The sequence below is a fragment of the Limanda limanda genome, chromosome 22, assembly GCF_963576545.1.
Source record: "Limanda limanda chromosome 22, fLimLim1.1, whole genome shotgun sequence".
Taxonomy (NCBI): domain Eukaryota; kingdom Metazoa; phylum Chordata; class Actinopteri; order Pleuronectiformes; family Pleuronectidae; genus Limanda; species Limanda limanda.
This window is the reverse complement of record NC_083657.1, coordinates 4,740,444-4,754,722: the sequence shown is the minus strand read 5'-3', so window position 1 is coordinate 4,754,722 and position 14,279 is coordinate 4,740,444. Positions and strand designations below refer to the sequence as shown.

At 40.4% G+C, this 14,279-nt stretch overlaps 3 protein-coding genes across 3 annotated transcripts; 1 reads left to right on the top strand and 2 right to left on the bottom strand.

Annotated features, from left to right (window-relative positions):
* Positions 1-53: 53 nt before the first annotated feature.
* LOC133028713 (calcium uniporter protein, mitochondrial-like) lies at positions 54-2,859 on the bottom strand. Its single transcript, XM_061095701.1, has 9 exons — positions 2,752-2,859; positions 1,975-2,035; positions 1,573-1,740; positions 1,319-1,423; positions 1,023-1,180; positions 804-910; positions 596-692; positions 335-451; positions 54-212 (listed from the first exon to the last, which is right to left on the bottom strand). Exons 1-9 carry the CDS (start codon positions 2,821-2,823, stop codon positions 135-137), a joined length of 963 nt encoding a protein of 320 aa, XP_060951684.1. The 5' UTR covers positions 2,824-2,859; the 3' UTR covers positions 54-134.
* A 634-nt stretch (positions 2,860-3,493) lies between these two features.
* Positions 3,494-7,243, bottom strand: LOC133028702 (protein NLRC3-like). The gene is made up of 5 exons (XM_061095672.1): positions 7,172-7,243; positions 6,391-6,518; positions 6,132-6,221; positions 5,542-5,636; positions 3,494-5,375 (listed from the first exon to the last, which is right to left on the bottom strand). Exons 2-5 carry the CDS (start codon positions 6,504-6,506, stop codon positions 3,736-3,738), a joined length of 1,941 nt encoding a protein of 646 aa, XP_060951655.1. The 5' UTR covers positions 6,507-6,518; positions 7,172-7,243; the 3' UTR covers positions 3,494-3,735.
* A 2,514-nt stretch (positions 7,244-9,757) lies between these two features.
* LOC132996309 (dickkopf-related protein 2-like) lies at positions 9,758-12,514 on the top strand. The gene is made up of 5 exons (XM_061066651.1): positions 9,758-9,779; positions 10,245-10,405; positions 11,393-11,549; positions 11,853-11,987; positions 12,108-12,514. Exons 1-5 carry the CDS (start codon positions 9,758-9,760, stop codon positions 12,512-12,514), a joined length of 882 nt encoding a protein of 293 aa, XP_060922634.1.
* Positions 12,515-14,279: the final 1,765 nt, after the last annotated feature.

Sequence of the window (14,279 nt, the reverse complement as noted above, 5' to 3'; positions counted from 1 at the left end):
ATATATATAAATAGAAAATAAAGGATAAAGATTCGATTGTCTTATTTCACCACATCTTTAATAAAGTCCAAAATTATTACAACAGAAAAAATCACTGTAAACAAACAAAGGTGAAATTTAATGACACATGAATCTCAGCGGGAACTTTGAACCTGATCCACGGGCAGCTGCAGACGGATCGAACTTCTCAACCTTCGGAGATCATCGTCCACCTGCAGACACACACACACACACACACACACACACACACACACACACACACACACAAACAAGTTAGATTCCAGCTGATTTTGAGAGCCACAGCGGTTGTGTGTGTGTTTGGTGTGTTCATCACCTCGGCCATCTTGTCTTTGAGCTCGTTGTATTTCTGAAGATCAAATTTCTGTTGAGACACTCTGCGGTGGAAGAAGTGAAGGAACTGCCGATCGCTCGCCCCCGTGTACATGAACTCCTGCACACACACACACACACACACACACACACACACACACACATACACACACCTTTGCCTTAGAGCTCAAACGGCCTTTTGAAAAAGTGAGTACCAGATAAAGTGTCCTCACTGATATGGTCTGACATACGAACATGGGTTTACCTGTTTTGTGAGGATGTAGTAGCCGAAGAAGATCATGCTGGTGGTGCAGGAGATGAAGAAGGTGACTGGCTCCATGACGTCCCATGCAAACACATACCTGTTACACACACACACACACACACACACACACACACACGCGTGATTACAGAGACATCCTGAGGGTTGTAAAACTGGAAGTTTCAGGTTGGTGAATGTGTGTGTGGATCACCAGGTGAGGTATCCCAGGAATCCTCCCTGTAGTGATAGATAACCAAGCCCCGCCCACCCCAGCAGGGAGGCTCTCGATGCCGCCTCCTTCGCCATCTGGATTTTCTCCTACACACACACACACAAAGTATTTGGTGTACAGTATATCTGGATGATAATAAAGTAAATATGAGGTGTATATTTTTGTTTATATATAATGATATGTAGTGTGATGTAGTACCGTCTCCAGTGGCTCGAGCTCCTGTTGTATTTTCTCCCGTTGGATCAGCAGCTCCGAGTGTTTGACGTGTTGCTGCTGAGGAAGATCCAGAGCGGATTGAAGGAGCTGGACCATGTACTTCATATCGTTCAGACCCAGCACGTGTTCATGAGACGCACCTGACACACAGAGAGAGACCAGTATGAACGGTACAGGTGAAAAACATTCAAAGATATTTGAGCAAACATTCCCATTTAGGTAACAAAAATAAGTTGTGTGTTCTGATAGCGCCCTCTAGAGACACACACAGGGTTTACCTTGGCCGAGAGAGCCAACATTGTATGTGACGCCGTTGATGACGAGCTGGAAATCTTTATTTAAAACTGTTTCCATAAACGTGCACGAGGAGATTCTCTGTCCATCTGAGGAAAGGAAAAAATGTTTCTCATAATTTGTGATTTTTCTTGATATTGTTCAAAGAATTCAGACTTTAGGTTCAATATTAAAATCCATTGTACATTGGTTTGTGTTTGTGTGGTCCTGTCAGGTCCAGTACTTGACTTTGTGTTACCTCCGTTCAGCAGAGCGGCGCTGTGGACCCCGGGGTCTTTGGCTGAGATGTCTCGAAGCAGGTCGCCCACGGTGGTCAACATGGGCGTCAGAGTGAAGCGGCACTGCTGACCTGCAGGGAGACGCACCGACAGGACCGGGCGGCCCAGGCTGTAATGAAGAGACACATCTGAAAGAGAGAGAGACACACATACAGTACTTACACCTTTGCCGTTGGTTTAATAATTGAAGTTTACAGATTAGACAAAATTCAATATATTGATAGCTGTTTTTATGCTAAGCTAGGCTAACCATGTCCTGATTCCAGCTCTACACTAAATGCATCATAACAGAAACAAATGCTTTATTTTATTTACATCACTTTCAAGGGACTTTGGAAGAGAGAGAGTGACAGAGAGTTTACCTTTGGTCGGTGGTTCACTGCTGTAACCAGAGAGGAGGCAGGTCGACCAGACTGAACTGAGCTGAGACACAAAAGGAATTATCACAGTCACACATGTATGGTGGATCCTGATCCTGGACTATTATTTACAACAAGACTTAGTTACACGTGGCAGCTATTGCACTTCTGTCTATACAAATGAAATTAGATTTATTGATCGATGACATATCCCGACATGTCCTCGTAAATATCACCTGATATACAAAAACTCAGGAACCTGAAACTTGTCCTCATAAACCTTTCTCTCACACTCACACACACACACCACACACCCACCCACACACACACACACACACACACACACACACACACACACACCACACACCCACCCACACACACACACACACACACACACACACACACACACACACACATGCCATGTTGGCTTCTTAAAGCAGTAGAGGAAGTAGAGGAAGTTAGAAGTAGAACTAACGTAAAACTTCAGCAGCTGTTGGTTTGATGTCATCAGTATTATTTGTGTTATATAGAAGTAATGTTGCAGTATTAGTACGACTAGTGGTAAGAAGTGATACAAGTAGTTTACAGCTAACTGTAGAAAAGTAGTTTTTGGAGTTTGAAGTTTGTAACTGTATGTTAAAACAGCATTTCGTTTTGTGGTCTTAGCTCGTTAAAACACAGAGTACATGGTTAAGCAATATCTACAAACACATTGTTTTTGTCAATAGAGGAAGTGTTTGTGAGCAGGTACAGATCTATAGATCCGTGCGTGGAACTCACGGTGTTGATTCGTAGTGTTTTGTGAGGCGAGCAGCAGAATCTGAAGCGGCTGAGCGACCTGGACACGAACATGATGCTGGAGTGAAGGGCGGATGAGTCTGTGGCGTAAACCCGTCGGCATGAAAGAATGTGAGGGAGGCGAGTGCAAACAGGTTTCAAACAGGAAGTCGATTTAACCCCTCAGTGACTGGAAGAGGCAGAGGAATCGAACGAGGCACCACTGCTTACACTCGGATTATATATATGTATAACTTATATAACCTACGTTAAAATGAAAAATCGCTGACCAAAATTCAGAACCAGTGAAAACTTTTATTAAATTTATTTGTCCCATAATTGGAAATGTAACCAAAAGATGCAGAATTAACAAAGTCGAGAAGGAGTATTTGATTGTTGTCATTATGCAATTATCCTCACTTCTATATTAATATACATATTTGACAAATTTTTGACTATATTCTATCCTGTATAATTACACAATTTACAAATTGAATACTCCTCTGTATTTTAATCAATAATAAGACGTTTTCATATTTTCACAAATTCATAATTGACACTATATCAGTAAAAGAAGTGTGAATATTAATATAGAGAGACAGACATACAGTACTTACACCTTTACCGTTGGTTTAATAATTGAAGTTTACAGATTAGACAAAATACAATATATTGATAGCTGTTTTTATAATCACAAATTCATTATTGACTCTGTATATCAGTAAAAGAAGTGTGAATATTAATATATATACAAACTTTTACGGAAGTCTTTATTTTTACCAGTAACATTACCTGATATTTTCTTATGTACCTGTAAGAATCATCAGGATGCATTTTATAGATTCTTAACCTGTAAAGTAACTCATATCTATAGCTGCAGTAACTGTAATGTGATACAAATATGAAGTTCAGTCAGACAACTCATGTTCAAACATTTATTGCAGCATTAGAACAGGCTTTGTGTTTGGCGTCTAGGCTCCAACTTAATCACTCCCCCATAGAGTTACACAGGAATGATGTCGAGCGGTCATTCATCTCCGTCAGACAGTGGAAGATGTTGATGCTCCTGTCAGGAGAGATATCGAAGGTGCTCATCTCCTTCAGGTTGACGATTGCTTTCTGGAAGCTCTCTGGACGGTTCTCTGTCCGACCCAGCAGGCCCCTCAAGAGCCTCTGATTCGACTCCAACGAGAGACCATGGAGAAAGCGAACAAAAAGATCCAGGTGGCCATTTCTGCTCTTCTGTGATTTATCTATTGCTTTCCTCAGGAATACATCCAGGGACGGGTCAGAGCTACGAAACCTTCCCCAGAGAGTTCCCAGGAAACTCTCCAGCTTCTCACTGTCCTTGTTCAAGTGACAATGGAAAATATAAATCGCAGCCAGAAACTCCTGAACGCTCAGATCAACAAAGCAGTAGACTGATTTCTGGAAGATCACACACTCTCTTCTGAAGATCTCAGTACAAACTCCTGAGTACACTGAGGCCTCGGTGACATTAAGACCACACCGCTCCAGGTCGTCTTGGTCGAACATGATGTTTCCTTCCTCCAATTGTTCAAACGCCAGCCTCCCCAGCTTCAGGAGAACCTCCCTGTCATCCTCCGTCAGCTGCTGTGGACTCGTCTCATTTCCTTTTTCATACTTGTTGTTCTTCCTCTGTGTCTGAACCAGCAGGAAGTGTGAGTACAGGTCAGTCAGGGTCTTGGGCAGCTCTCCTCTCTGTTCTGTGGTCAACATGTGCTCCAGAACCGTAGCACTGATCCAGCAGAAGACTGGGATTTGACACATGATGTGGAGGCTCCTGGACGTCTTGATGTGTGAGATGATTCTGCTGCACAGCTCTTCATCACTGAATCTCCTCCTGAAGTACTCCTCCTTCTGGGCGTCAGTGAAGCCTCGTACTTCTGTGACCCTGTCAACACATGCAGGAGGGATCTGATTGGCCGCCGCAGGTCTGGAGGTTATCCAGACGAGAGCCGAGGGAAGCAGATTCCCCCGGATGAGGTTCGTCAGCAGCGCGTTGACTGATGACCTCTGTGTGACCTCAGACACAAGCTCCCTGTGGTTGAAGTCCAGAGAAGGTCTGCTTTCATCCAGGCCGTCAAAGATGAACAAAGGTTTACAGACAGCGAGCGTCTCTGCCGTGAGCTTCTGTAACGCTGGATGGAAAACACGGAGCAGCGTGAGGAGACTGTGCTGCTGGTCCTTCACCAGGTTCAGCTCCCTGAACGAAAGCACAGTCAGCAGACCCACATCCTGGTTTTCTAAACCCTCTGCCCAGTCCAGAGTGAACTTCTGCACCAAGAAGGTTTTTCCAACGCCAGCGACGCCGTTGGTCAGGACGACTCTGATGCTGCTCTGCTGGTCAGTCGAGGCTTTAAAGATGTCGTGGCACTTGATGGGAGTGTCGTGGAGGATCTTCTTCTTGGAAGCCGTCTCAAGCTGCCTCACCTCATGTTGAGTATTAACTTCTTCACTCTGTCCCTCTGTGACGTGGAGATCAGTATAGATCCTCTTGAGGAGGGTTCTACTTCCTGTTTCATCACTTCCTTCAGTCACATGATCACATCTCCTCCTCAGACTGATCTTATTTTCATCTAACACCTCCTGCTCCAGCTCATCCTCTGTTAAGAACAAAAAAAAATAGTTTTACAAACAATCATCAGTGCGACATCAAACAGCCTGAGTTTGTTCAGATTTGATCTGTCAGTATGTCCTGACATTTAAAATAATCTTAATTATTATATTAATAATAATAATAACATGGACAGGGAGACGTGATGATCTTACTTTGTGTCGGACTGAACGTCTGTGGTCCTCGTTGCTCCTCCTCAGCATCACACCACTCGTTCTCTCCGTGGAAATACAGGTCGTTTGTCCTCAGTCTTTAAACACACGTCAATATTACACTGAGTCAGTAGCTTTCTTTTAATAAAAGCTGCAAACATACCTTCATCATATTGCATTCCTTGATTTTAACTCATTCTAGCTTGTATTATTGTAATGGATGGTCATGCTTACATTTAGATGTAACATTTGATATTTAGATTTCACATTTCACATTTATCATTTAACATTTAACATTAAACATTAAACATTAAACATTAAACATTAAACATTTAACATTTAACGTTTGACATTTAACATTTAGATTTACCATATAGATTTAGATTTCAAATGAATATATAGATTCGATATTGACATAATTATTATTTAATATATTTTTAGGAAAGAAGGAAATATGACACCTTTCACAAATTTCCCTGTAATTTTAATAACTACTACTAACAATAATCTACTGTTTTTCTCAGTTGTTATCTGGCTGGGGAAACCACAGTGTTTAGAAACTTCCTCATTCATTGTTTAATACTTGTTCATACTTCGGACATGCCGGCTGAGGCTCGTGACTGAAACCTGGAGGGAAATCACATGACACCAGCGACTCTGTCCTCTGGCTCCAAAAGGCAGATCTAGAACAAACAAGTAATATTATTATTATATATATAGATATATATGAAGATACACGCCACTTATTTTCAGTGAATGTGATTTAAATAACATACAGACACTGATCACCTTTATAAACAGTCATTGATTGTCTTTATGAACAGTTTATATCACAAATGTGTGTGTTCTTACTCAGGACTGTAAATGTGGAACAGCAGAGGTTGTCCCATGGACTTCTCACTCTTCAGGCACTGAGCTTCCTCTTCCTCCTCCTCCTCTTCTTCACTGACTCCTGGCGTCATCTTCATCTTGAGTTACATCTTAACGTATCACAACAGACACACCAACTTAAAACATGTGACAAAACTACTGTCTCGGCCACAACTTTGACATTTTTTAAACTCTGTCTTTGTTTCTCATGCATAACACAGCACCTAGTTACTGACACGCCCACTTTCAATGAGGAAGTGATGAGTAGGAAGAGATAAGTTTAGCTTTCCCTGAAACTAGTCTCAGACCCTATGACTCAGACTTAACTCCTCGTCATCAGTCTCACAATGACTTTGTTTCACATTTCTGACTTTCACAATGTTAAACGTGGTTCAGATGCACAGAATAAGATTTAAACTAGATTAATTACAGTATGAGGAAGACCTCACACATTTCTATTTAGATCAAACCAACTACTTATTTTACTAACGAGTAAATCGGTTTCATTTTATGTGACATAAAAATAAAAGATTATTTGATCAAAAATATTCTTCATTTCTCACCTTCCTGAATTCAGTGTTACACACATTACAACAGCAACAGCGTTCACCCTGGCTATGAATTAGAAGTTAAAGTAATTATAAACTCTGGATTAAAGCTACCGGATGGGACTCAACGTCTCATTCTCATTAAGTCAAACACAGATAACAAATTAAATCCTACCAACAACAATGAAGTAAAGTAAAGTAGAATAAAGTCTCACCTCCTTTCTGCTGCTGCCGCTGCTCGGATCAGACAGAGTGACAAGTGAGCCGTTGGAAAATTGGCATAAACCATGTAGAAGGTTGCCTAGGCGCCAAAATGCAAAGAGGAAGGAACATGAGGCGGAGTTATATACAGTCACTAATAGTTTTGTCTTGCAGTACGGCCCCTCACCAGCAGAGGGAGGTGCAGCTCTTTAGGTCACAGTGACCGCATATGAAGTTGATGTCATGTTAGACGAATTCAATTTTCTTCTTATTATTAGTATGATGATCATTATTATGTTTTTTATCCAGATTAATGTTGTTCAATAAAAAATAAAAGTCAGCCTGAAAATATAAACAAAAATATATACAATGTTAATTTATCAACAAAATAGCCTATTTAAGATGTGTAAACATGAACCAAATATTTACAATGAGAAGGTAACAGTGAAATATTCACAATAAATAAATATAAACAAAATATTTGTAATGTATAAAAACAAACAAATTATTTCGAATGTGTCATTTTAACCCAAAATAATGACAATATGTAAAAGTAAATTAAATCAAGTATTATGTTTCTGTCCTGCAGTGCTGACACGAAGGAAACTTTTTAAGTTTGGATAAATAATTTTTTTGGATTATGAATGTCGACTGGTGTCTGATACAAACTCAAGTCATCACCATTTGTACACACACACACCCACACACACACACACACTCACACACACGCACACACACACACACACACACACACACACGCACTAACTCTAGTATGTGTGTATAGATGATTCTCACTCTGTGTATTATCAGGTCAATTTAATGAATGAAACAGCCAGCAGCCTCGATACTGTGTGTGTGTGTGTGAGTGTGTTGTATTAGTTTCACTTGAGAGGATGTTTTATTGTTGTGTGTCGCTCTGTGATATTTCTTTTCAGTTTGGTTTGTTATAAAACTCTTTGCTCTGTTAAGTCTCATTATTTATTACAGAGTTTAATAAATACATCATTCACCATCTTGTTTTCAAGAGCATCTCTAAAATGTAGCAAGAGAAAATCAATAACAGGTGCAGTTAAGGTCCAATAATAACTATTATTTATTAACAGATTTTGTTGTTGCATTTAATTTTATATAATGTTGTTTTTCTTTCCTTTCCTTTTCTTCATTGTTGTTTCCACATAAAGAAATAAAGTACATGATGTTCTTTCCTCCACAGAAATGAAATAATGGGATTTTTCATTCTTCTTTCTTCCACTGATGCACAGATGGTGAATATCAGGTTTCACTCTAAATAAACTGATATCACACACACACACTCACACACACACACACACACACACAAACACATTCAATGAAATTAGTATGAATGAGGGGAGCAAATGTGATACCGATGACATAATACAACTAATCTAAAGGCCTGTGTGTGTGTGAGTGAGTGTGTGCACACGCGTGTATGTGTGTGTTACCTGTCATTGATGATTGTGGGTCAGATCCTATCGGCAAAGGTGTTGTTGTTTCATGAGTGTGTAAATGTCAAATGTAGCTGACAAAGGTCGTGAGTTTAATTGTCATCAAGATAGAACAATATGTAAAAACTGTGTGTGTGTGTGTGTGTGTGTGTGTGTGAGAGAGAGAGAGAGATGCTGTGGATCCATTGAAGGTCAAATGCAAAACGCCGTCGTGCAGCTGGAGCCCACAGAGGTGTGTGTGGGGCGGGGGGGGGGGGGGGGGGGGTTGCTCCAGGTGAGATCATTGATGTAAACTGATCTGTGAATGGAGTGATTGTCTGAAGTGTGAATAAACACAAGTACACAACACCTGAAGAAACACAGCAGTCATCACCTGTTCTGTCGTATAACCAAGTACACAACTACTGTACTTATACTTGTAATATTAATAAAAATCATATAATGATACATTTTACTTGTATAGCGATTCGCTAGCAACTCAATGACACTACATAGAATTTAAAAGAAAGACAATAACGATAAAACGTAAAATCATCATACATTTCACAAATATTTGAGAATATTCTAACACATATTTAAGAATATTTACATGAATATTTGAGGGTAAAATATTGTACAATAGCAGAAGAAATCAAGGTCCCAGCTCAACTCATTCAGTTTACAAATACATTTCTTGAAATTTGTGTGCGTTTCACACAGTAATATTATAATTTTTCACATGCGAAATACTTTTACAGTCTTTATACTTTGTTTACATTGTATACATTTCTATTTTTATTTATTCATTTCCCTTTTTGCTGGTGTAACACAGCAAATGTATCTTATAACCTCAGGTAGTTTTATTTGTTTATACACTGAAAACACAAATGAAAAGTCTGTATTTTTTGTTTACGTGGTCAGATGTTTTCCCCATATTTGGATTTAAATGTATAGAAATGTTTTTCTAATTAAACATAAAGATGATCAGTGTTGAAGATGGAAAACCGACATCCACCTGCTCCCGTTGTCTGAAAATAAAGTTGTGACTTTCTTTGTTCTTATTGAACATGACTCTGCAGATTTAAAAACAAGCAGTGAAACAAACCAAGTGGTTTTAAATGGTCCAAACATGTTTTGGTGTTTTTACCTGTATCGATGGCTGCAGGAGGGGGGGGTGGTATCGATGTGGAGGGGGCGGGGCCTGTGAAGCTGTTTATAAAGGGGATGAAGAGCCATGAAGGAGCATCTCACCTGGACCTGGACCTTCAGCTGACTCCTTCACTTCTTAGCTTTTCATTTGAAAGAACGGATCAAGCTGATTGAAACAGGGGAAAGAGAAACTCTGGATTTATTTCTTCATCATCAGGAACCGATCTGGATTCGATTCGGAACTTTAACTTGTTCCAGAAAAAAAACAGGTGAGATTTCTGCTCTTCTCTATAAAGAATGTAAAATACTCACATTTTCAATTCCTGTTATATTATCTTAAAATTACTGTAAATCATCCACTCAGAAGAAGAAGAAGACTTTCTCAGTCTGTGAGGTTTTATATATTATGAGCTGATAGATATTATATAATATATCGATTCATATACTGATGTGATTTTGTATCAGTTTGTAAAAACATTTCTCTCGTGTTTAGTTTCAGTCATGCTGGTGGTGATGCTCGTGCTCGTGCTGTCTGCGTGGTCCCGAGGCGGGGATGCGCGTGTCCGGCTCAACTCCATCAGGACGGTGATCCTGAGGGACGGGCACGCGCTGCCGGTGAACCGGAGCGCGTGGGAGCCGAGTCTGGACCTGACGGTGAGTGACGTCATGTGACTCATGAATATATATATATTTTTCAGACTTTTGTGTATTTTTGTGTTAAATATTTGATTTAAAAGTTCACTTGTTTAAATGTCTCAACATCAACATGTGAAATTCAACAATAAAAAACTTGAAGTTTAGATACATGTAATGGAGTAAACGGTAAAATACCTCTGTAAAGTAGTGGATTACAAGCAGTGGTGTATAAAGTACTTGAAAGCCATACTTGAGTAAAAGTACAGATGTCTTACCTGAAAGTGACTTTGGTAAAAGTAGAAGTCACCCGTCAGAAAATGACTTGAGTAAAAGTCTTAAAGTAGCTCATATTAAAAGTAATTAAGTATCAAAAGTATCTGGTGTTGAAATGTACTTAAGTATCAAAAGTAAAAGTACAAGTACCAAAATTAAAAATGCAAAGTGCTTTTTATAGTAGGTCTATACAGACACAAAACAACCCAAGATGTTTCTCCTCAAGATTTATCTCAACTGACTGAAAAATTATTACAACAATATGAATATAATGTATATAATGTATAATTTTACAAATTTTGAACCCTAGATGAGAGAGAGAGAGAGATAGAGAGGTGCGCCGTGCGTAGAGGCGTGCTGCGCCAAACCTCCGCTGCTCAAGTAACGAGCCAGTTTGAGACTTTAAGAAGTAGAAAGTACACATATTTTTTGTTCAAATGTAACAAGTACAAGTAAAAAGTCGTCCGGAAAATAAATACTCAAGTAAAGTACAGATATGGGAAATATCTACTTAAGTACAGTAATGAAGTATTTCTACTTCGTTACTTCCCACCACTGATTACAAGTATAAAGTGACGAAAAATCCTACAGTAAAGTTACCACACAAGTCTCAGTTCCCTCAACCTGAACTTTATCGTTATGATTCTTACAACGTTTCCAACTTTACCGACTGAATTGTTATTTGTCAGTTGTTTTAAATCTATTTCTCTCTCTCTCTCTCTCTTTCTGCAGCTCTACCAGTGCATGAGCGACCTGGAGTGCAGCGAGGGCAGCTATTGCCACGCCCCCAGCAAAGGCCCCGCCCACTCACGGTGCCAGACCTGTCACAGGAGGAAGAAGCGCTGCCATAGGGATGGAATGTGTTGCCCTGGCAACCGCTGCAGCAACAGTAAGATTGGTCTTTACGTACAGCACGTTTCTGCCAGGAGAAAAATATAATTTAGATAATAAATCAGCATTATAAAATATAATATCCCCAAATCGGATGTAGAATTTCAGGGTTGGCGCGATTTTGACTGAAAAGTTACAGTTCTCACAAAATGTGACACTGGAAAGTTAAAGCAGAGAAAAATATTTAATGTAGTAAAAAGTTTCCATCCTGTTTTTACAACTTCCTGCTGCCAGCTGGTTCTTGTTTCCATACATCGATCCTGTAGTTGTGGTTTAAAGTGTTTCTTCTCTCCACCTTCAGATATCTGTGTTCCTGACGTCGATAGTTTTATAGCTCAGACGATCCCCGACTCTGACGGAGATTTGAGTCTGCTGTCCAAAAAGAAAGGATGGAAGAAGAGAGGACGAGTGGACATGAAAGGGACGAGCGGTAAAGGTTAAACTTTGTCAAATAATTAAGAAATGTTTTTACCTGTTAGTCTACATAGTCTCTTTGGTTAATTTGAATCTGAAACTCTGCTGTGAAGCTAAATATTGTGAGTGCTTGTGTTTGCAGGTCAGGTCGGGGATCCTTGTCTGCGTTCGTCCGACTGCTCGGACAGTTTGTGCTGCGCTCGCCACTTCTGGACCCGCATCTGCAAGCCGGTGTTGCGAGAGGGACAAGTTTGCACGAGACACCGACGAAAACGGAACCACGGCCTGGAGCTGTTCCAGCGTTGCCCGTGTGCTGATGGGCTGGGCTGCCGAACGCTGCGGGAGCCCGGCGCCAAGCCTTCATCGTCGTTATTGTCTTCCTCATCATCGCTCCTGGCGGCGGCGGCGAAGTCCAAGTTTGCATCTGCTCCTTCCCGCCACTCGTCTCCACGCTCGCCCTTGTTGCCTTCGGCCTCTTTGTCGTCAACAAAGTCGTCGTCGTTGTCGCCGGTGGCAAAAACCAGACTTCATGTTTGTCAGAAGGACTGAGGAGGGATGGACGGACGTAAAGAGAGAAAGACGGGATGATGGAGGCAGGGAAGAGCTGCGTCTCTTTGCCGGTGACAGAGTCCAGAGACAGAGTCAGGTGGTGTGAGAGGCGACCAATGAAAACCTTTTTACACCTGTGAATACAACAACCCCCAAAACTGTCCCACGACCTCGATGCTAATTCGCTTCCTGTCAGTCTGCATTCACACCAGATCTGAAACCCTTTGTGGTTCAGATCTGGTTTCCTCCCGATGTCTAGACGAACAGAAACCACTTTAAAGTCCGGTTTGACTCCATTTACACCAACAGGAAAACCTGAGTCTGTTGTGAGGCTTCCAGGATCCAAAGATCTCAATCATGTGCTTTTATTTTGAAAAAACACATTTCAGAACATAATGGATGTAAGAAAGTAAAGATATATTTTACGCTAACATTAACTCTATGCTGATAAATTCATTAAAGCTGCTCACATTAGCCAAACTCAAAGGGACGGTTGACAAGGATTCATTTAAATGAATGAAATGAATTTGTATTTTCTCCACTGAAACTCCCACTGAAACACCTGAGCCACAAATACACATTCCAACGCCTCTGAAGTCTGAAACAATTTGCATCTGACTCTGGAAACTGTGAAGATCAGAGAGATGCTAATGTCAGGGACGTCAATAGAAACTCTTTGAATCCTTATTCACCTGCGTAGCGTTAAAACATTGAATCCTTGTTAAAGGCCGGAGGTTTGTCCTGTTTGATTTGCACTGTTTTTAATGAGAGAGTTATTTTTCTATAAGTGGTTATATTGCGGATTAATGTTGGTGAGATGATTTGTTTGTAAACGTTTCAATCTTCTGTGAATCAATCTGTTTATGATTAAAAGAAAATGTGTTGTTCCCAAAATGTCTGGATCTTTTTTCATTCTTTTATTTCACTCATTATTAATAAAAGACATAGTCCGAAGTATAAATACGACATAGTGAACAAATAGCAATGTATTCTGGAAGTTTGCTGACAATAAGACACGTGTGTGTCTGTGTGTGCGTGTGTGTGTGTGTGTGTGTGTGTGTGTGTGTGTGTGTGTGTGTGTGTGTGTGTTTCCACTTTGTGGTTGATAGCTGTTGGGCATCACTGTCCTAAGTTGGGATTCGGTTGATATAAAGATAACATGTTTTTTTCCATGCTTACGTCATTCAGGAAACTGTGTGCCCCAACTTCCCTGTGAATGCCTGTTCATTACACACACTCACACACACACACACACACACACACACACACACACACACACACACACACACACACACACACACACACACACACACACACACACACACACACACACACTCTTACCTAGTTATCATAACTTCATCTGTGTGTCCTTCCTTCCTTGATGTCACAGATTGTTTTCGATTGTTCTGACGTCAGGAAATCAGAAATCAGAAATGGACCGTGATGGAGATCAGATATGTTGGAGGTATATATTGTTTGAATATTAAATTAAGAGGACACCAGTGTTTTTTTGGGACAATCCTATATTGTGAGGGCATTTGTTCATTATGAGGACATCTGTGTAATGCAGGGACATTGATGCTTTGTGAGGACGTTTCTATGCTGCAAGGACATTTTCTCAGTGTGAGACATTTACACATTGCTGGAATATTAATGCCTTCTCAGAGCATTGATATATCGTGAGGACATTTAGGATTGCATTGAGAGTGCATGGTGAGGACAATCAGCACTACTTCACACAAGTGTTTTTAGTTCTTACATGATT

Coding starts and splice junctions, on each gene's coding strand:
- LOC133028713 (XM_061095701.1), bottom strand. CDS start 2,823: ATGTTCGTGTCCAGGTCGCTCAGCCGCTTCAGATTCTGCTGCTCGCCT. Junction 911..1,022: donor AGCTCGAGCCACTGGAGACG/GTACTACATCAC, acceptor GTGTGTGTGTAG/GAGAAAATCCAGATGGCGAA. Junction 452..595: donor ACTACATCCTCACAAAACAG/GTAAACCCATGT, acceptor GTGTGTGTGCAG/GAGTTCATGTACACGGGGGC.
- LOC133028702 (XM_061095672.1), bottom strand. CDS start 6,506: ATGAAGATGACGCCAGGAGTCAGTGAAGAAGAGGAGGAGGAGGAAGAG. Junction 6,222..6,390: donor TTCCACATTTACAGTCCTGA/GTAAGAACACAC, acceptor TGTTTGTTCTAG/ATCTGCCTTTTGGAGCCAGA. Junction 5,637..6,131: donor CCTCAGCCGGCATGTCCGAA/GTATGAACAAGT, acceptor GTGTGTTTAAAG/ACTGAGGACAAACGACCTGT.
- LOC132996309 (XM_061066651.1), top strand. CDS start 9,758: ATGGCTGCAGGAGGGGGGGGTG. Junction 11,550..11,852: donor TGGCAACCGCTGCAGCAACA/GTAAGATTGGTC, acceptor CTCCACCTTCAG/ATATCTGTGTTCCTGACGTC. Junction 11,988..12,107: donor GAAAGGGACGAGCGGTAAAG/GTTAAACTTTGT, acceptor TTGTGTTTGCAG/GTCAGGTCGGGGATCCTTGT.